At 50.3% G+C, this 22538-nt stretch overlaps 1 protein-coding gene, 1 long non-coding RNA gene and 1 pseudogene across 3 annotated transcripts in view; all 3 read right to left on the bottom strand.

The window, feature by feature from the left end:
• Positions 1-2278: 2278 nt before the first annotated feature.
• Positions 2279-14557, bottom strand: MMP25 (matrix metallopeptidase 25). 2 transcript variants are annotated; one of them, XM_019634289.1, is made up of 10 exons: positions 13018-14557; positions 12478-12610; positions 10393-10534; positions 10006-10298; positions 5808-5984; positions 5653-5725; positions 5339-5421; positions 4856-5008; positions 4529-4786; positions 2279-4355 (listed from the first exon to the last, which is right to left on the bottom strand). In XM_019634289.1, the coding sequence occupies exons 1-10, from the start codon at positions 13105-13107 to the stop codon at positions 4084-4086; spliced, it is 1674 nt and encodes a 557-aa protein (XP_019489834.1). In that variant the 5' UTR covers positions 13108-14557; the 3' UTR covers positions 2279-4083. The 2 variants fall into 2 exon arrangements, with proteins under 2 accessions (XP_019489834.1, XP_019489835.1); XM_019634290.1 differs by lacking the exon at positions 5808-5984.
• Positions 14558-14615: 58 nt separating this feature from the next.
• On the bottom strand, positions 14616-15046 carry LOC109377827 (thymosin beta-10 pseudogene; annotated as a pseudogene).
• Positions 15047-16930: 1884 nt separating this feature from the next.
• The window catches only part of LOC109377828 (uncharacterized), a 12016-nt gene continuing 6408 nt past the window's right edge, over positions 16931-22538 (bottom strand). Inside the window, exon 2 of the long non-coding RNA XR_002122939.1 lies at positions 16931-18414. This is a non-coding gene — a long non-coding RNA (uncharacterized LOC109377828). The remainder of the gene's footprint in view (positions 18415-22538) is intronic.

Below are 22538 nucleotides of genomic sequence, written 5' to 3'. Positions count from 1 at the left end.
TTTAGTGAGATATAATTCACAGATAATACAATTCACCCAGTAACATGTACAATTCAATGCCCAGAACTGTTCAGCCATCACAATTAACTTCAGGATGTTTTCATCACCTCAAAAAGAAATTCTGCACCCCTTAGCCATCATCCCCAAATCCCCACATCACCACTCCCCACCAGGCCTAGGTAACTACTAATCTGCTTTTTGTCTCTATAGATTTACCAATTCTGGACATTTCATATAAGTGGAATCATACACTATGTCACCTTTCTGTGTCTGGTTTCTTTTACTCAGCATAACATTTTCACGCTTCATCCACATTGTAGCATGTGTCATTGCTTCATTCCTTTTTATGGCTGAATAATATTCCACAATATGGATAGACTGTATTTTACCCATGCATCGATTGATAGATACTTGTGTTGTTTCTACCTCTTGGCAAGTATGAAAAATGCTGGATGAACATTCATGTACACGTTTCTGTGTGGACATATGTGCTTTTCTCTTGAGTATATAGGAGTAGAATTGATAGGTCATATGGTAACTATACTTTTAACTTTTTGAGGTACCACCAGACTCTTCTAAAGCATCTGCACCATTTTGCATTCTGAGCAGCAGTGTATAAGGGTTCCAATTTCTCCACATCCTCAACAACACTTACTATTTTGTTTTTTTTATTCTAGGCATCCTAGTGGGTGTGAAATGGTATCCCATTATGGTTTTGATTTGCATTTTCCTAATGATTAATGATGTTGAGCACCTTTTCATGTGCTTATTGGCCAGTTGTATATCTTCCTGGGAGAAATGTATACTATGATCCTTTGCCCATTTTAAAATTGGGTTGTTTGTGTTTTTATTATAAAGTTGTAGAGTGTTTTATGTATAATGGATATAATTTCCTTATCAGATATAGCATTTGCAAATCTTTTTTCCCATTCTGTGAGTTGTCTTTTTACTTTTTGTTTTTTCCTGGTCATATGGTAGTTCTATTTTTAATTTTTGAAGAAACTCTATACTGTGTTCCATATTGGCTACACCAATTGCAATCCCTCCAACAGTACACTGGGGTTCCCTTTTCTCTACATCCTTACCAACACTTGTAGTTTGCTGATTTTTCATGATGGCAATTCTGTCAGGTGTGAAGTTATATCTCACTGTGGTTTTAATTTTCATTTATCTGATGATTAGTGACATGGAACAGCTTTTCATACGTTGACTGGGCATCTGTATGTCTTCTTTGGAGAAATGTCTACTCAGCTCCTCTGCCCATTTTTTAAATGGGTTTGTTTGTTTTTATGAGGTTGAGTTATATGAGTTCTTTATAAATTTTGGATATTAACCTTAGATCAGATGTATAATTGACAAATAAACGTTTTCTCTCAATCAGTAGGTTGTCTTTTCATTTTGTTGATGGTTTTGTTTGCTGTGCAAAAACTTTTAAATTGGATGTAGTTCCATTTGTTTATTTTATTTTATTATTTTGTTTCCCTTGCCCAAGGAGATACTATAGATCAGAAAGCAAATGTTACTAAGCTCAATGTCAGAGATTTTACTGCCTATGTTATCTTCTATGAGTTTTATGGTTTTGGGTCTTATATTTAAGTGTTCAATCAATTGAGAGTCTTTTTGTATATAGTGTATGAAGGTGGTCCAGTTTCATTTTTTTGCATGTATCTGTCCAGTTTTTTCAACATCATTTATTGAGTAGACTATCCTTACCTCACTGTATATTCTTGTCTCTTATTTCATAGATGAAATGACCATGTAAGTGTGGGTTTATTTCTGGGCTCTCTATCCTATTCCATTCAATTATGTGTCTGTTTTTATGCCAGTACCATGTTGTTTTGATTACTATAGCCTTATAGTATATTTTTATATCAGGTAGCATGATATCTCCAACTTTATTCTTTCAAGAGTGCTCTGATTATTTGGGATCATTTGTGGTTCCATATAAATTTTAAGATCTTTTGTTCTAGTCCTGGTTCCTGGTAGAGGGAGTAGCTTTGTGAGCGGGGCCGAGGAGCCTGTGGGAAGGACTGAACTGAGTGCCTTTGGCACAGGAGCTGGAGGTTTTTGGGACCATTGTTCCCCTGGAGTGGAGCTTGCACACACCTCTTTTTACTTTTTGATGGTGTCCTTTGAAGTACAAAAGTATTAAATTTTGATTATGGGACTGTACCATTTTAAAAATAATATGGTGGCTGGCCGAGTGGCTCAGCTGGTTAAGAGCTCGCTCAAGAGTTTGAGCTCTGAGCAACAGCAGTTCAAGTCCCGGCCCGAACTGAGCAGCCACTGAGCTGCCAACAGGTGGCAGGATGGCTCAGCTAAAAAAAAAAATTATATATATATATATGAATCAATTTGACATGATATTTTGCATAGTAGACTTAGTAAACAAAGGCTGGAAAGTTTCCATGTAGCACTGAAAGCAGCCTCAAATTTACATTGGACACCCCTCCTCTGGGTTCCCCCAACCAATTTTTGAGTTCCTCTCTCTCTGCCATCTCATTCTCCTTCCATCCCCTGCCACCCACCAACTCTGGATTCCAACTCTGCAAAGTAGAGCTATTCAGGTTTGTCAAGTTCCTGCTACAAAAGATCCATCGTGCTCAGAAGAAATGAAGGATTTTCTCTCCAGTCATTGTTATTGTCCTCGTGAGAGGGACTGATAAGTGTTTAAAATACAAGTTCCCCCTTCCTCATATTTCAAAGAGATCCTGACGGAGGCCCAGATGGGTTTTTTTGGTGGCTTAGAATTCTCAAGTCACAGGCTGGTTGAAAATGCCTGGTTATTGCTCTCATAACGGTCTCTACTTGTCCTAATGGCGGCACCCTCCCTGCTCCCTGAGACTACAGCTCACAGTCTTGGCTCCATGCAGCTTTGTGGGGCCTGAGGCTGGATGGCAACTCAAGAAGTGGCCACCGAGTGACTCTACCCATGGGGTTACCCCTCTCAACCAAGGCCATCAGCTTGGCTCTGTGTGGCTCCTGGGAAAACAAGGCAGAGACACAGAAAACCCACTAGACAGAGAAGGGAGCTGCTGGCCCAGCCCCCTTGCCCATCGGGCCACCTGACTGACCCCCCAGCTTGTTCAAATGCAGAGTCCTGGGTGCACCCTGTTTCATGATTCAGGCGACTGCACGGGATCTGCATTTTGAAGTCCCTAGGTGATTCTGATGTGGAACATTCTGGAAGCACAGTTCCAGAGGCAGTTTTAGATCCTGAAGTCTGTGAAGAGTGTGGTGGGGGGGGGGGGGGTGTGAATGAGGTGGCCCAGGTTCCACCCACCTGTTACCTAGGAGTGCTGAGGAGGTAGTGACCCCAGATTAGAAAGTACTCAGTTCACTGTCTTTCCACCAGCATTGAGGTGACCCATGGAGTCCTTGAGGGAACCACAGACACTCCAGTGTGTAGATGGGAATTGGTTTTTAGGGATAGGAGGGTGTCCTACTGAATAGGAGCAGGTTTGGGTCTAGGGTGGTGGTGACCAGCAAGTAAGTCCACAGGCCGGATTAGAGAAGGCCGCCCTCATGGCGACTGGTGTCACCCAGACCTGCAGCACTAGTGCTCAGGGATGGTCTCCCTGCTGGTCCCATGTCCCCACCCATGTGGTGTTGACTGGGACACGGTGGAAGAGGGCAGGGTGAAGAACTTCAGGAAAATTCAGAGCACTGGGGGGTAAGGGGCTGGGGTTCAGTCTCCCAGTCAGGCCTGTTCTCTAAAGACCCAAACAGACTGAGCCACTGTTGCCAGGCTCAGCGAAGGATACAGGCAGTCAGCCTGCTGCTCTCCAGAAAAGCCAGCTATTCCGGGAAAACGAAAGTCCTGCGAGGGGGGAAGGAGCGGTGGGGGAGCGTTTCTGGCGGTGGGGTGGCGGGTAGGCGAAGCTGAACACTTCCTGTTCTCAGTTCAAAGGACAGCCTTTGTCCCTGTCTCCATCTCCTGGTCTTAGCTTCACAGGCTTCAGCCCAGCCCCAACCGCTCTGAACCCGCCCCTGGGAACAGCGGATGGGGCCAGGCAGCGATCACAACTCCCCACAGGCCCGCGGTGGGAGACCCAGGCCGCTCCATGTAGCGCCTGACCCCGCTCAGCTGTAGATGATGCTCCCCACAAGCAGGGGCAGAAGGGGCAGCAGTTGGGGCACCGACGGCCGCCCCGTGGCCTGGTTGATCTCGCACTGACAATCGCAGACTCCTGGCTTGAGAGTCACTTTGGGGGTCTTGGGGGAGCGAGGGCCAGCACTGGGAGCCGGGCAGTCCAGCCACTGGGGGCCCATGGGTTGCGGGGAGTCAGGCTCGGCCTTGACGCTGCCCTTGGGAAATCGCCAGTAGTGGGTGCCCTTAACGAAGTAGGTATCACCTGCGGGGCGGAAGGAGACGCCGAGGGACTGGTCCAGGCTATCCCAGGCTGCCCCAAACCCCGCCCCTCCCGAGTGCTCCCAGTAACCCCCTCAGGATGGCCCCTAGTCCCATCCCCCAGGGCCAGTAGCTTGCAGTCCCGGGGCCTCAGACCCTCCCTGCGCGCTCTCCTACCTGTGTTACTGACAGTGACGTCGTCTGGGGCCTGAGGAGCCCCCTCCCAGAGACTCAAGTCGCGCGGGTAGCCGGGGTCAGGGCGCGCCGCCGCGTCGTCATACCGCCAGTAGCGCTGGCCCCGGACCAGGTAGGTCTTTCCGTTCAGCGGCCACGAGAACACAGCATCCACCTCTTCCCCCTGGGGCAGCCCCAGCTCGGCCAGCGGTCGTGCGGCGCCCTCCAGCTGCCGGTCCTGGAACACCCAGAACTGGGAGCCTGCAGGGAAGCGGCTTAGTGAGCAGCTGCTCCCCAAGCCCCGCCTGCACCGCCCCGGGCCCCACTCACCACTGAAGAGGAGAATTCGGCCATCTCGGTGCCTGGAGTACGCGGCCTGGATTACCTTCACCTGGGCGGGCAGCCCCTCCCAGAAGCGGTGGAGCCGGGCAGGCCGATGGGACACAAGCTGTCCCGAGGGCTGGAGTCGCCAGAACCAGGGGCCTGTGGGGGGAAAAAGGGGTGGGCATGGGGCATGACATGGCAAAAGGTCTCATCCCCCAGGGTGTGTGGCTGAGACACAGTGCTGGGTCCCCTCTACAACACCTGGGTGGGAGAGGTCCATCTGGAAATCAAGAGTGCAGCGGCTCTAAGATGACTGGGCTGATCCAGGACTTTTCTGCCACCACCTTCCATACCCAACTCTCCCACCCCTTCACCCCTTCAATGAAAGTCCTGCATCCAGGGAAACCCCACAGGCCCCATGGGTCACCCTAAGTGGGTATAGGAAGCCAACTAACTCTATGGGGTCAGGGGAGATCCAAAGTGACTCACCTTTGAAGAAGAAGGTTTCCCCACGGATGTTGGCGATGGCATCAAAGTTGCCAGCACATCGATCAGGAACAGGGAGGGAGGGGCTGGGGAGGAAGGGAGAGGCAAGGAGAAAGGGATCAGGGCTCTTCCTCTTTGCTTCATGGAGGGGGCTGGGTCCCCCATCGCAGGCCTGTGATTGCAGCCTAGCTCCATCCTCTGTTCCCCGGGGCAGACTCAGTCCTATGAGGCAGGGACTCTTACCACGCCCATCTCACTGAGGAGGACACCACGGCTAGGGAACTCACCCAAGATCACACAACTGGTGAGGGACTCACCTGTTTGGGGGTGGGGAAGGAGGAGGCAGGGGTTTCCTTGTGGGCTCATCATGTGGGGTTTGGGGCGCTTTCCCTGTAGAGAGAGAATCAAAGAGACGAGGTTCCCTGACCCTGCTGCAGAGGCCACAGGGTGAGCCCCCTGCCACTCCCTGTACCGTAGAGCTGCTGCAGGCCTTCACGGTCATCCTGGGACAGGCGATACTTGGTGGGGTTGCCCACCGGGCCCTGGTAAAAGGGTCTCATGATGGAGTCAGGCGCTGAGGAGTGGCCCAGGCCCAGGGCGTGACCAAACTCATGAACAGCCACAGCAAACAGGTCAGTCCCCTCACCATCTGGGAAGGAAGGGAGAGTGGGCTGGAGCTGTGCCCCCCCCCCCGAAACCAGGAAAGGGGGCAGCCAGGAAGCCCCTGGAAGTGGAGCCTGCTGGTGAACAGCCAGGAGACCCTTCAGGAGTGGCTACAGCCTCTTCTGCCCAGACCCCTTACTGAGCTATTCATCCCTCCTGTATGCATACACTTACTCTGTAAATATTTTTGTTTGGCTGTGCTAGACAGTGAGATACCAGGCTAAAAAGATCCATAGAACATGTGAGGGAAAGGGTAGGAGGAGACATTCTGGACAGAGGAAGGGGTGACCTTACACTGACGTAGCCCCTATCCCCAGGAAGGGGGGACTGTATACAGAAACACTGGGGGAAAGCAGGATCCCAGGGGTGCATGCAGTTTTCTTGAGGACACACCAGCCCTTGGAGTTTTCCCCTTCCCAGTTCCAGCCTGTGGTCAGAGGTCCCCACCCCTCCCCACCCTTCCCACTCCCACCCTCAAGGAATGTTGCTGAGTCTCCTTGGCCTCTGCTGCCAAGACCTTTAGCCCACTCCCATCCCCAGGGTCCTTCCCTCCTCCTCCTCCTCCTTCCATCCCCACCCCTCCAGTGCCCACATTCTCTCAATCTACCCCCTCCCCCATCTTCCCATCCCACAGCCTCCACCCCTCACCACCTCCCTGGGGTCCTGGCCTCTCCTCCCCACCCCTGCAGCCTTCATCCATCTCCTTAGAACTTGAAGCTTCCGCAGGCACTCTCTGACCACAGCCTGCTGGCCCGGGCGCCCAGCCTCACTATCAGCCTCTCTGAATACAGAGGCCTCTTCCTTGGGGATCCAGCCCAGGCGCCAGAAGGGAGCCTCTTTACACTCCCAGTAGCTGGTCGAATCCATCCATCCACAAGCAGCCTGCTGGCTCCTGCTCCAGCAGGTGAGAGGCCAGAAAAGTCTGAGAAAGCAAAAAGGGCAAGCCGCCCCTTTTTGGAGGCATGGCTTTCCCAGACGTCGATCCACTTCATGGACATCTCTAACTAGGGTCAGCAGTGTTGAAAGGGGAGTTTTTTGGAAGTGACCTGGTAAACTGAAAAGCAACTTTCTCTCAGCCACCTAAGGCCACTAGATAAGAATCTAAGAATGAAATGCGCGATTAAGTCATAAAAGGAGGAGCAAACACTTGTCCTCATTTACTTCTCACAAAACCTCTACCTCCAACCCCATTTTACGGACCAGAAAACTGAGGCACAGAGAGATCAAGTTAAATGACAGAGCTTCTCTGAGTCCTTTTTCTGAGAAATTGGAGGAAGTTTGGTGTCTTAATCAAGTAGATCTCACCACCCCCTTCCCTGCGTTTCCTTTCCTTTGGCCACAGCCCTTCTTTGCACCCTTCTCACGCTATGCATCTGGAAGAAATTATACAACTGTGCAGATCCAGCCCCACGAAATCAGTCTGTGGAGGTCCTCCTTGCCCTGGGCCTCAGCAGGCAGCTCCTTTGCGTCTGCACTCAATTTCAAACCCAGGCCCACAGCCCCTCAAGCCACCACCCAGCTCCAGCCCCCAACTCTTGAGGACAAATGCTGACAAATGTGTTTCCTATTTCAACAAGACAGACCGCTCTATGTAATCTGTAACTTCCTGTGCACCCAGGACAGATAGCTTCACCCCCCTGTCTCTTGCCCTGCCCTGCTTGGGAACCCTGCCTGGCTCACCTCCTCCAGGATGAGAACAATGCCCCACCCATCCATCCATCCCTGCATCCATCCATGTTTCCGTCCATCCATTTGTCCATCCATCCGTCCATCTATCCATCCTCCATCTCTTTCTTTCTATTGGCTCATCTAACATCCCTGAGTGCTGAAGACTTCCTCATCCTAAGATATCCCCCAACCACACCCCTCTCCAGCCCCAGCAAGTTCTTTGGTCAGTGGTCTAATTCAGTCTTCATTTCCTCAGCTCCTCTCACTTCTCACCCCACTGTGGTCTGGATTCTTCCCCCAGGCACGAAGCCTACAGGCACTAAGGTCACTTCGCCCCCAAATGACCAAATCCAAGCCCATGGAGCTTACTGGACTGGTTCGCCACCCTGCCCACTGCTGACCACTTTCACTCTTGTTCTTGATCACCTTTCAGCCTGTTCTTTCTCCGATTCTTTTTATTCCTCCTCCCCTTTGGGATGATGCCATCCCCTTTACTCTGGGACTCTCTACCACTGACCTTCACCGGGAATCTTACCAACCCCCAGTACAGTCTTTTAAATCTTCCACCAGGCCCATCCCTGATAGCAGCTGGTAATGAATGGAGCACTGCTCTGTGCCAGGCTCTGTGCGGAGAGCAGGAGGTGAATTATTTAATCCACAAATCCACACTACCGGCAGGTACTATTATTATTCCCATTTCTCAATTGAAAAAACGGAGCACATTGAAGTTAAGCAAGCGGAGGAGCCCGGCCTTGAGCTCCGCTTCATGCCCGCGTCCTGAAATGCTGTGTTACACAGCCTCACGATTGTGGATGCGCTCTGTGCCTCGCCCAAATTCTCTCTGAGCCTGTGGGGTCAGGCTCCTCTGGAGCTGAGACCACATCCTTGCTCAGCTTCTTTCCCAGTCCTCTCCTGCTTCCCTTTCCCCTGAGAAACTGCTAGCACAAGAATTTCCATCTCAAGCTTCACTTCTGGGGGGACCTGACCTAAGTCAGAGGAGTCCAAGTTCTAGAGCTAGATACTTAACCACGGATGCACCAGGTTCACTGACCGCCGGAAGCACTGCAAACACACGCCTCCACCTGAACTCACCCCTGCCACACACACACACACACACACACACACACACACACACACACACACACACCATCACCCACTACCATCTCTTACCTGGACCCTGCAGCAACTTCCAGCTTCCCTGCCCCTATCCTGCCCTGCACTGCAGCCAGGAGTATTTCTAGAATGCAAAACCTTCCATGTCTCCTACTATCTTCAGAGTTCTACCATCCAGACCCTTCCTGTGCTCTCCAAGGCCCTTTGTGGTGTGAAACTTACCATCAGTCCTCTCTCTATGGTTCCCTTCCCAACACCATACTTTTGCCTTCCAGCCCCAAATGTCCCAGGCCATTTCTTACCCTGGAGCTCCCATACCTGACACCCTGACTACCCTGAACTCACCTAGCTCATCAGCTTGAACTTCTTATGTGTCCCCCACCCCCGCCTTGTGTACTCTAAGTGAGCAGGACCTTGTGCGCTATCTGGCACTGTGTGTGTGTGTGTGTGTGTGTGTGTGTGTGTGTGTGTGTAATAAACAGTCAGAGTCACTGCTTCTGGGAAGCCCCGCTCAACCAAAAACCTCAGCTTGGTCTTTTCTCTGAACAACCACAGGTTCAAGGACTTCCCTGTTGTGATTCCCAGTACTTATGTCACTGTGTGTGGCAATTACTCTTATGACTCAGCTCCTGGACAGAGCTGTGTTTTTGCCTCTTTAATCCTCAGCCCCAGCTTGGATCTGGGCACCTGACAGGCCCCTGTGATGGAATTTTCTGTGTCAGGTTGGCCAGACTATGGAGCCCAGTTGCTTGGTCAAACACTAGCCTAAATGTTGCTGTGGAGGTTATTTTGTAGATGTGATTAACATCTACAATCAGTTGACTGTAAGTAAAGCAGATTACTCTCCATACCGGGGTGGGCCTCATCTAATCAGTTGAAGGCCTTAAGAGCAAAAAACCGAGAAGGAAATCTGCCTCAAGACTGCAGCATGAAAATCCCACCTGAGTTTTTAGACTCAAGATTGCAACATCAACTCTCACCCGAACTTCCAGCCTGCGGGCCTGCTCTATAGATTTTGGACTTACCAGTTTCCACAATCTCATGCGCTAATTCCTTAAAATAAATCAGTTAATACACACACACACACACACATGCACACACATCCTATTAGTTCTTTTTCTCTGGAAAAGCCCAACTGATACAGCATCAATCCATGTAATTTAAATCTAATTTTTAAGGACAGATAGACCTGGGAAGAGGACCTCTCAGAAGAGGGGACATTGTACCTTTTGACCCATAAGTCCAGATCTCCTCATCGTCGAAATGAGTATCCCCAGAGATGGAATGCTCCCCGGGGAAGAAGGCATGGGCTAGGGTGCCCCCCTGCCCATCAAAGGGGTAACTGTCCTGGTGGTAGGCCCGGGCAAAGTCGATGAGGATGTCAGGCTCTCTCGGGTCCTGAGAATACATCTCCTCGAATGTGAGGCCTGACTCAATACCCCAGGTGGTCAGGGCATGGTGCATGATGGTCCTCACAACCTCCTGCTTCAATGGTGAGCTCTGGGGGAAGGACTGTACCCTGGGGAGAGAGGAATGGAGAGGAAGGGTACCCAGGGCTACAGAAGCTGGGGCCCAACAGGCAGGCCCAGGGTGGGGTGGGCACCGGGACCTACCTCCACGTCAGGGTTCGCTTCTTCCACATGCTGCCACTCAGAGCATACCGGCGCCGGCGGCGCCGCCTAACAAGTCCCGCCACCCCCAGCACATCGGGCAGGGAGCAGCGGCGCTTACGCATGGTGGCCATTGTCAGTGAGTCTGTGGAAGAGGTTGGGGGAACGCGATCAGAAGGACAACCTGCCCTAATCATGGTACCAGCTACCTTTCTACATGGGAAAACTGAAGTTCAGAGACGTTAAGAGACTTGCCCCACAGGGCTGGCCAAGTGGCTCAGTTGGTTAAGAGCACGGTCTCTGAGCAGCTGGGTGCTGCCACTGAGCTGCCAACAGGTGGCAGGATGGTTCAGCTGGTGAGAGTACATGCTCCTAACAACAAGGTTGCAGGTTTGACTCCCGCGTGAGATGGTAGGCTACGCCCACCCGCAACTAAGATTGAACACGGCAACTTGAGCTGAGTGGCTGCAAGCCGCTGACAGGCGGCCGGATGGCGACTGGACTTGGAGCTGAGCTAGCTGCGCCCTCCACAACTAAGATTGAAGGACAACAACCTGGTTGTTCCCCTTCTCCAATTCCCCAACACTGTTCCTCCTCCCCGATTCCCCAATAAAACCTTAAAAAAAATGTTACTTAGAGATAGGAAAAAAAAATAGAAACTTGCCCCACAGCTTGGATTTGAACCCAGGAAGTCTGATTCTGGAAGCCATTTCATACCAAATTATGACACTGGGTTTCTGGACGACGTCACCCTCTGCACCTGGCCCTGAAGGATTGGCTACCTCTAGGTGGTGCTCAGTTTCTCACGGGGGGATCTTGGGGTCCCACTTCCCTGAGCCCTGATGGTTGCATTTGAGAAAGAAACCCTGGGAGTACAGTAAGAACTCCTCTTTTTGAGGCTGGAACCCCCTGGGAGGTTGCCCACACCCTACACCCTAGCTCCCAAGTCCCCATCATGTCCAGAAAAAGCCCAAAGTACCCAGGCCACCTGGGTCTCTGGTCTCCTGTGACAAGCCACCCCCTTATGGGTTAGAGCTGCCTGGAATCTCCTTTTCCAGCTCAGCTCACTCAATTCCTGTAAGTCTTCTCATCTTCAAAGGAAGGTCAAACCTCGCCTCATTGGTTGAAGTCACAAAGAGTAACTGAGCATATGGAGTTGCCAGATACTGCTGGGCAGTACACAAGACAGGGAAAGACGGTGTCTTGCCTCATAGCTAGCCAGGATCTCGCCAACTCTCTCTTCTTCCCCATTTAGCCCAACAGAGGAGCCTCTCAGCTCTACCTCCAAAATGTGCACACTTCTTATCACACACAACACCCCCCAACCCCCACCATCCTACTCCAGGCCACCATCATCCCTTGCCTGGATTCTGCAATGTCTCCTTCCTGGCCTCGGTGCTCCCCATCCTCCAGTCTCCATCAGGAACCAGAGGAAGCGTAAAACTTCAAAACAGACCAAGTTGCCTCCTTCCTTCAAACCCTCAATGGTTTCTTACTGTGCTTGGAATTAAAACCAAACACCTTGCAAGCCCCCTCCACCATCAGGCACTTGCTTAGCTCCTTAGTTCCCTCTCATCACAGGTGCACAGGACCTTCGGAGGGGCCTGGTACACTCTTCTCCCACATCTTCCCATGGCTGGCTCCTCCCCTTTGTGTCCTGTGAGTTCTTTGTGTCATAGGAGCTCCTCTCAACTCATAGGACACCTTTCAGAGGAGGCTGACCTGACAAGACCAGCCCCTCAATACCATTAGCATTTTATTTTCTTCAAAACACTCATCACTCTCTGAAAATATCTTGCATATTTCTGTTCTTGATCTCTAGAATGTGTCTGTCTCTGTCTAGGATGTCAGCCACATGAGAGCAGGGACCTTATCTACTTTGCTCACAGCTGGAGCCTGAATTGGCTTCGCATGTAAGAGATTCTCACGTATTGAAAGGGGAATGCCTGAGAACCTCCTGGATTGGGACCTGAGATCAGCATATTCATAGCTCCCATGATCCAAGTGCATGCTGAGGCTTAAGAACAGCTGGCTAATGGTTAGACTGGGTGCAGAGGCAGGGCTGGGGAGGGGGTGGGGACCACCTACCCAGGAGACCCGTTTCAGGCAGCTGGGCAAACCTCTGCATGACCTTGATGGCATCCCGCAGCATTGCAGGGCTCTGTAGTTGGGCCTGGGCTGGGTGGGGTGGCGGCAGGTAGCCATAGCGGGTCAGCCAGTCCTGGACCATAGGAGGGAACAGGTAAAGCGGGAAGGGTCAGAGGGATGGGACTCTACCTTCCCGCCAACATCCTGGAAGCTCCACCTCTGGCCAGGCACTGGGAACCCAGGACCCCAGCCCCAGGTGCCTGCCTGTTTCCCCCTCAAGGTCCTGGCCCTCCAGCTCTGGGTTTGTCACACTTCATCTGGCCCCAACAGTCTTGATTCCTACCTCCTCACCCCAGTCCCTTTCCAGATCTTCAAATCTGGGCTCCAGACCTGACAGATCCAAGAATCCAGGTCCCCAAACCCCATCCCTAGTCACTCTTTGAACATTTGAATCAGCCCCCAGCCTGACCTAGGAATCAGGCACCGGCTTTCCTCTCCCAGTCCCCGAAAATCCCCGGAGCCGGCGGACCCTGCACTCACCACGCCCAGGCTCACGTCCTGCGGGGAGGGCTCTGGGGCTCGCGCTGGCGGTGGGAGCAGCGGGAGCAGCAGCACCAGGAGCCGGAGCATGGCACGCTCCTGCCTAGGCAGCCGCGGGGCTCGAGGGCCTGACCGGAGCCGCCCTGGGGACCTGGGGGAGAAGCTCGGAGAGGCTGGGGCGGGGGAACCAGGAGCAGGTTAGGAGAGAAGGACTGGGGGCTGCACCAGGGTCCAGCACCTTGGGCAGCACGGAGTAAGGGGACGGCGGCGTCCAGCGGAGGGCCCAGAGGTGCTGGGATCTCCCGGGACTCCCAGTCCGCGCGCCCGCCTTTCGGGGTCGGGGACTGGTCTGGTCCTGGCGCCAAGCTGTGCGGGAAGCTCCTCCCTCGTCGGGTGTGGCAGACGCACCCCACTGAGCGCTGACGGCTTGGTCCGAGAAATGGCCCAATCTTCGGACATCCAGCGAGAAGGGGCGGGCCAGGCCCCCCGGTCTCCCGCCGGAACCCAGAGACCCTTTTGCAATCTCGGGGCGTGGCCGGGTGGGGGGCGGCGGCGACGAGCCCCGGCCGTGCCCCTTGGCTTCACTTCCCATAGCGGCGGCCACAAGATTCTCTTCCCTGATGCCGGTTCCGTTGGGACTCCTCCAGGCACCGCTCGCTTCTGCTTTCTCAGACTAAACAGACCCCCCCTAGTAAAGGGGGCTCCCGGTCCTCCGCTCCCCCAGCAGCCCTTTCCAGAGACCCTACACCTGGCGGCAGGCAAAGCATGGGGGTAGTTCCAGGCGCAGGAGGCTAGGATGCTTCTCTTCTCCGCGGGGTCCCGGAGCCCCCCGCAGGTCTTGGCCAGTGTCCCCCGCGTGTGCGAGGGTGGCGTCCGTGGTCCCCGTGTTCATTCCCCCAACTACCTGGACTGCGCGGGTCTCGGCCTCCTTACACCGACCGTGGTTGGGTTCTGACATCTCTGAATCCTAGACCCAGGGGCTGCCCCGGACCGCGCCTTTTCTCCGCAGGTACGAGACATTTGTAACCCAATAACATCCACGCAGGAACTCGAGTGCCTGCGGTGTGTCAGGAGCGCAGGGGGAGCAGATCCCCGAGGCAGAGACTTGGGGACCGCAGAGCCGCGCCTCACCTCCTCCGCGCCACGCCGGGAGCCCAGGGCTAGGAGGCCCGGGAGCTGGAGAAGAATCTAGAGGAATGGGATGGAGAGGGGTGGGGGAGGGGGGGCGTTCCTGGCGAGGGGCAGGTGAGTGGGTGTGAGTGATACAGCTCTGTCTCTGGAGCAGGGCAGCCACAGGACCCCAGGTGTGTTTGCATTAGTCCTCTGGGTTGCCATAACAAACTACCACAGACTGGGTGACTTAAACAACAGAAATTATTTTCTCACAAGTTCTGAAGGCTGGAAGTCCAAGATCAAGGTGCAGGCAAGGTTGATTTCTCCAGCCATTTCAAGGCCTCTCTCCTCGCTTTCAGGTAGCTGCTTTCTCCCTGTATCCTCACATGGTCTTTCCTCTGTGCCCATGCAGCTCAAATGCCTCTGTGTGTGTCCACATCTCCTGGGTTTTTTGGGGTTTTTTGTTTCTTTGTTTGCCACGAGGTGTTTTATTTTCATTAATCATACAAATAATTTTCTACAATGTCCCAGTACAAACCAGAGAATTTGGCAGTCTTATTGCAGGCGGGGGTCCCCTCAGAGATTCACAGGCTGATGGCATGGGCACAGAGTGCCCGCGTTCACAGTGCAGCTTGTCGCTCATGTCCACCATGCAGGTGGCTCTTTCTCCACATCATGACTGGAGTTTCCAAGATGACAGGAGTGGGGAGTCCTCAAGGTTCTTAAGAAATTTCACTCCCCCTCTCCTGCTCAATGGTCTCTTTGGTTGGCAGGATGTTCTCCTGCATCTCCATCTTCTTCAGTTTGACCTTATCGAAGCTGGCAACTTCCCCTGTGTCGGGTTTGTCTGCCATTTTCTTAAAACGATCCCTGGTCTTTGCTCCAAGACGAGGTTCCTTGTTTCCACTATAGCAAGAGACCCACATCTCTTCTTTTTAAAAAAAAAAAGATTTTTATTGGGGAATTGGGAACAGTGCTGGGGAATTGGGGGAAGGGGAACAGACAAGTTGCTGTCCTTTTGTTCTTCAGTCTAGTTGTGGAGGACGTTGCTTCACTGGCCCAAGTTGGCACCATCATTGCGCTCTTCCTGGGCGAGGCAGATCAGTAGCTGGCTTCTGGACGGCTGCTCACTGTGGCTGCTGGCCGCTCATGCTGGCTGCTGGCTACACACGGTAGCCCATGGCAACCCACTGCCACAGAGGCTGCAGCCTATGCCATCGCGCCGGCAACTCACCGCAGCCCAGCTCCAGGTTGAGCTGTTGTTCAGCATCTTAGCTGTAGAGGGCAGTGTCACTGGCCCTCATATGTGGGATCTGAACCGGGGCCCTCTGGTGTCCCAAGCCAGTTCTTAACCATCGCGCCACTTGGCCGGCCCCCACATCTCCTCTTAAAAGGACACCAGTAAGACCGGATCAGGACCCACTCTAATGGCCTCATTTTACCTTAATCACCTCTGTAAAGGCCTAGTCTCCAAATACAGTCACATCCTGAGGTCCTGGAGTGGGGGAGAAACAGTTCAGTCTGTATTGGATCCCATGTGTAATGAAGACTGAAAACTCACAGTTCTCCCGCTGGGTGTGTCTTTTCTACTCTCTCACTCCTACCACACTCACAACACTTCTGGCATCAGATGTCTGGGTTTCCTCCCCCACCAAGTACTTCTCTGTGACACCAGCTGGGTGTCCTGCAATTCAATTCTGACACTAGAATTAGCACAGATCCCACAAATTCAGGGCTCAGTCCCATGAGACTGCCCCCACTTCGGAAGCCAAGAGCAATTAGCGGGTCCCAGGATACCCAAAACTTCTGCTGACTCGGCTACAAATTGTAGGTTCCCATGACCACGCCCACCCCCTGATTATTTGTTAGAACAGGTCAGAGAACTCAGGGAAATATACTTATGTTTACCAGTTTATTATATAATAAAAGATTCAGATAAACAGCCAGATGAAGAGATACATCAGGTAAGATCTGGAAGGGTCCCAAGCACAAGCGCTTTTGTCCCTGTGGAGTTGGGGCATGCCACTCTCCTGGCATGTAGATGTCGCCCACCCAGAGTTCTCCAAACATAGGCATGATCAATTATTAACTCAATCCCCGCCCTTCTCCCCTCTCTGGAGAATGGGTGGTGTGGCTGAAAGTTCCAAGCTTCTAATCATGGTCTTTCCGGGGACCCGCCCCCATTCAGGAGATATTAGGAGCCCACTGAGAGTCACTGCATTAGATCAAAAGACTGGCCTCTATCATCCAGGAGATTCCAAGGAATTTAGGAGCCCTGTGTCAGGGAAATCAAATATTAAAACAAAAGGTGCTCTTATCACTTAGGAAATTACAACGGTTTTAGGAGCTCTGTGCCAGGAACCCGGGGCAGAGACCAATATATATTTTTTCTATTATCTCACAACTCATCCCCTGGTCTCTGGCCACAGAACCCTTGCAGCAAAACAATATACAACTCAAAAGATACTGGCATGTTACTAGAATCCCACACAGTCCATCATTTAATAATCATTTCAGTCCTTCATCATGTCATATGATTTCAGTCCTTCATCATGTCATATGAAAATAGCCCCCAGAATGGGGCCACTCAGGTTTGCAGGCTTCCATTCAATCTTGTCAGGTTGCAGAAGCAGGAGCAGTCTCAGCAAACACATGGCTTTACTCTTTCAGGAATCTGCTATAATTGAGATAAGAGACGATACCACCTCTTGCTCTGAGCTACTTTTGAGGTGTTCATAGAATATTGGCTTTCCCTCGTTACATAACCCATTTATTCATTACTTTCCCCTTTGTTGCTATTCCTCCTTCTCTCCATTAAAAGCCAAGCTCTTACACCTTCGGAACGGACATTGGGGTCGGCTGTTGTGCTGGGGTAGCGTGCAGGCAACAATAGTAGTCTAGCAAGTGCCTCCCCCTCAGTGCACTCCCACTCACATAGGGCGAGGTTACACAGGTGCAGACCTAGTGGGCTGTCTTTACCACCAGGCATACAGATGCCTTCAGTGTTAACACCAATTTCGGAAGGTGGGGTGAAGGCACATCCTGACCCATCAGGCCATTCTCACATAAGGTTTAAAATATACTGGTAGCCTCTTATTTAGGAACCATTGCCATTTCAGGCCCTTGCATTTGCAGCCCTGGTCATATGACCACTGCATCAGGTAGGGAAAAAAATTGAGGTGATATGGAAAATAAAGAAAAATATTGGGTCATTATACCAGCATCCTCTTCCCTTAGGAATAACTGCAATGTCTTACCAGCGTAATTCCTCACCCCCTCTCCCCAGATCCACCAGAAAAACAGAGGAATCTCTCCAGGGGGAAACTCCTTTTGTCCCACTCATGGTCATGTTGAGTTTGAGAACACACTCATAAAAGTGTGTAAGCCAGCTCTTCAGGCCTTTATCTCCTTCCATTTTAGGTGACCAATGTTTTGATTGCCCATTCCAATTCTCTACCAGAGATAAACTCCAAGGAGGATATCTCTCTGCCCACGGTTGGTCATTAGGGGCTATAAAAGTGTGGTCGTTGGTCTGAAGAAATGGTGACTGGCCATCCAAATTGGTGCAATATCTTCTGTTCTTGTTTTTGAATAGCTTCTGAGTATTTGCATCTACCCCTGGGTAAGCAAAGCCCAGCCCAGAGTCAGTGTCTGTTCCCATCAGGAACCGTTTTAGCCCCCTAGGGCCACCAGCATCAGTCTGACTCACCCACTATGATTAAAGCTGTTCCCCCAGGGAATCCGCCACATAGTTACATGCAGTCTTTATGTCTTCTTATTTCATGGGTCCAGGGTCCACCTCAAGTGAGCACACACAGAGATATCTGCTTGATGATTCCAAACCTGAAAACAGTTCTTTGGATGGGCCTCAACATGCCCTATTTGAATGCACCCCTCAAATTCCCACAGGGATCTCCACATGGGCTGTGCACCATACTGACATCCCTTTAATAGACCAAGTTTCCATTGTCCTCCTGCCTGATCAGATGGCCAGGCCATTGGCCACTACCCATGAGTTGGTAGAAACCAAAATATAGGGAATTTTACCACTGTTCAATTATTCCATCAGTGCTGGGAAAACAATGCAATTCAGCCCACTGAGCATGTTGTTTTTATCTTCTTCGATCAGAGTGGTGGCCTTCCAAATAGGATGCTGTCCATTTTCTGTGGAACTGCCATCCACAAACCAAGCAGCTCTTTGTTGGTCAGTCGAAAGCTATTTATAGGGCACCGTCTGAGGGACAATAGAATCCAGCAGCTCCTCACACCATTCCAAGATCGGTCCTAGGGGAAAAGAGGCTCCCTGCTCGTGAGTATCTCCTTGCATTCCCCAGGCAGCATGGCCCTATATAAACCATTTCCATTTCATTATTGAACCCTTCTAGGCACTGCAATACCCATTAAGCATTTCTCTGACATCACCCAAGACACTGGGTATTTCAGGTTTAAAGATCATTTTATGTCTTTCAGTCATAGGAGTAGCTTCAATTTATGTCTGATAGCAAGGTAGTGAACACCCTCAAATAGAAACTCTCTTGTCCAAAGTCCCAGTATTCGTGACTGGGAGATGCTCACGGAGTGTTGCCATCAGCCCCAGTCCACACTCCACACCAGCTGGGTATCGCAGAGAATCTGTCCCCACCCGCTTGGGCTCAGGCAATCACTCAGGCAAACAGGTTCCCATTTAGCCATGTCCAATTAATGTGGCTTGATGGGCAGATTTACAAAGTCTGTTTTACAAAACTAGGTAGGGAAATATTCATCCCCAAAAATCAAGTAAAAGAGACACGACCACTTCACATAAAGCCTGCTCAAACGTATCACTTCCCTACTAACTTTTACCCAAATTCCATCAACCCTCACATTCCTAACTGTCGTCTCTATTAGGTCTTCATTCACAGATTTCGGTTTTATAATACTAGGTAGGGGAAGTGTTCCCCAGTAGGACATACAGTAATATCCATTTATGTAAAACATTAGGTAAAGGAGACAAAACTTCTTTACATAAAGCCTATTTAAATATTCCACCTTTCAGGTGAAAAGTATAACTATTGCATTGTTTTGTACACCTAAAATTATCAATAAAAAATAAATAAACAAATAAATAAATATTCCACCTTTCATAATCTTACCGATTCTTATATTTCTATGTTCTCTCAATCTAATTGCAGCCCCAGTCAGGGCTTCACCAGTGGGGTTTGGTACCACAGTGCATGGGGCTCCTTTATCAAGAAGTCCTAGGAACTTCTTCACTCCCTGACCATTTTACCCACCTTCTGCAAAAGGCCTTGGGCCAGAGAGCATTCTGGGAAGGTGGTGGAGTAGGAAGCACCAGGAATCTGTCTCCCCACCTGGATAACAGCTGTATTGTCAGGATCTGTCTGATAAACTATTATAGAACTCTGAAGGCTTACAACATCCAGGGGATGGCTTGAACAATAAATTGTGGCAAATTTCATCTTTAGCACAGTAGCAGCTACCCAACCCACAACCCCAGCCATGTGGCAGACAGCTGTGCACGTTTACTGGAGCAGCTGACACACAGCTTATGGCAACTTGTTATAATGTCAATACCACCCAAAGCAAGCTACAGATTTAATGCAATCCCTATTAAAATTCCAATGACATTTTTTGCAGAATAGAAAAACCCAGCCTAAAATTCATATGAAATCTCGAAGGACCCTAAATAGCCAAAACAATGTTGAAAAAGAAAAACAAAACTGAAGGACTCGTACTTCCTGATTTCAAAACTTACCACAACACTACAGTAATCAAAACAGTTTGGTACTGGCAAACAGACATACATATAGACCAATGGAATAGAATAGAGAGCCCACAAACAAGGTGCCAAGTTCAGTCTTAGTTGCAGGTGGGCGTAGCCGACCATGGAACAGGCAATCTTGTTGTTACACCAGCTGAGCCATCCTGCCACCTGTTGGCAGCTCAGCGACAGCTCATCTCGGGCGCAGCGTCACTGGCCCATGTGGGAATCGAACCGGCGACCCTGTTGCTCAGAGCTTGCGATCTTAAGCCAACTCTTAGCCAACTGAGCCACTCGGCTGGATCTATAGTCAAACGATTTTTGACAAAGGTGCCAGACCATTCAATGGAGAAAGAATAACAAATGGTCCCAGGAAAACTGGATAATCACGTGAAAAGAATGAAATTGAGTCCTTATCTAACACCACATACAAAAATTAACTCAAAATGGATTATGGACCTAAATGTAAGACCTAAAACAATTAAACTCTTTGACGAAAACATAGGACAAAAGCTTCACCACAATGGATTTGGCAATTATTTCTTGGATATGACATTAAAGACACAGGTAATAAAAGAAAAAATAGACAAATTTGACTTCACAAAAATTTTTAAATTTTGTATATCAAAAGATACTATCCATCGCTTCTCGGCCTTTTGGCTACGATCAAGTGTAAAAGATACTATCCACTGAGTAAAAAGGCAACCCACAGAATGGAAGAAACTGTTTGCAAACCATGTCTCTGATGAGGGATTAAGATCCAGAATATATACAGAACTCCTAAAATTCAACAACAAGAAAACAAACAACTTGATTCAAAAATGGGCAAAGGGCTTGAATGGACGTTTCTCCAAAGGAGATACACAAATGACCAATAAGCACATGTAAATATGCTCAACATCGCTCATCATTAGTGCTTCCTCTTTGTCTCACTCCTATCAATATTTGCTAAATTTGCCTTATTTCTTTTTTTTTTAAGATTTTATTGGGGAGTTGGGGGAGGGTAACAGTGCTGGGGAATTGGGGGAAGGGGAACAGACAAGTTGTTGCTGTTTTTTGTTCTTCAGTCTAGTTGTGGAGGATGTTGCTTCACTGGCCCAAGATGGCACCATCATTGCGGTCTTCCCGGGCGAGGCAGATCAGTCGCCGGTCTCTGGACGGCCGCTCACGCTGGTTACTGGCTACATATGGTAGCCCATGGCAACCCACTGCCACAGAGGCTGCAGCCTATGCCATCGCGCCGGCAACTCACCGCAGCCCAGCTCCAGGTTGAGCTGTTTTTTTTTTTTTTTTTTGTACAGGGCAGTGTCACTGGCCCTCACATGTGGGATCCGAACCGGGGCCCTCTAGCGTCCCAAGCCAGTTCTTAACCATTGCACCACTTGGCCGGCCCCCAAGTCAGTTCTTAACCAACGCGCCCCTCAGCCGGCCCTCACCTTATTTCTTAATAATCATTTAAAAATATCCACCCTGCCAAGACTAGTCTCTTGATTCTCTCCTCTGCCTTTCCTCATTTTCTTGTTAATTAACCTAATATTATTAGTACCGGTAAGACCCATGAGGGAAAGTAGGGTGAGAAAATTCTGTAAGTCTTCTTGAGTTGTCCTTCAGTTTTGTAGCAGTAACATTACACAGGGTGCCCATGCAACAGGGCCCCCGAACCACACATTTACCATGACCTGGGTAACTGGATATTTACTGGGTGAATATCCTGGTCATCATAAAGCTTGCATACATCATACAGTTTGCAAACAGAGCCCATCAGCTGCTTCATCTGGGGTGTTCCACTTGGCATTGATAGGAGGAGATGGGCAGTCCCCCTTCTCAGGGTAAACAGACCTTACAGTTGCCTTTATTCAGTCCACCAGGCTGACCGTTCCCTTAGGAGTCACCTCCCGTGCGTCTGGATCAAAACTGTGATGGTTCCACAGGGAGCTGTGGGTCTTATCTCAACCTAACCATGCTCTCCCACTCACTCTGCAGCCTTGAAAGCAGAAACACATTGGTTACTCTTACAACCCATTTCAGTAAGGTTGTTCAGGAAGCTGGTGAAACCAAATGACAAAATGAAACAATGCCTTTACAAGATATCCTCTGGCTTCTGTAGTTGCTTGGTTTTGCCCTTCCCCCATATTGACTACCTTCTTGGTGACCACAGGTCTTAGAGGTGGCTTTCTGTTCTCCCTGCACAATTTTCACCGTGGGTGGTAGCTGTTGAGCTGAAGCTCAGACTCACTGAAATCTGAGCTTGGTCCAGCATCAAGGTCTAACCCAGCACTCTCTTTTAATTTCATTGTAGCTATTACAGGTAACGATAACCAAAGGGTGGAATATTTTACCTTTTTCTTATTAGTTTACACGTCCTTATACTTCCCATGAACCAGGTCCCCAAGAGAGAATTCATCTCTAAATTCCATTGGCAAATTTACCTGTAGTAACTGAGCACAACCAGCTGCAGCTCCATCCATGGGTGACCACGTGGCCACCAGAAATCAAAGGCGCCTCAGCCTTACCCTTTCATCCTTTCTCTCCCCGAACCACATTTCTGTGAGCCAGGACTTTATGAACAAACACTATTTCTCTCACACCAACTGTAATGAGAACCTCACTTCTTGTAGCACCAATTTACAAGGGCTTTAGGAGCCCT

This window comes from Hipposideros armiger, unplaced genomic scaffold (assembly GCF_001890085.2).
Source record: "Hipposideros armiger isolate ML-2016 unplaced genomic scaffold, ASM189008v1 scaffold_1576, whole genome shotgun sequence".
Classification (NCBI taxonomy): Eukaryota; Metazoa; Chordata; class Mammalia; order Chiroptera; family Hipposideridae; genus Hipposideros; species Hipposideros armiger.
This window is presented reverse-complemented; position numbering and strand designations above follow the sequence as displayed.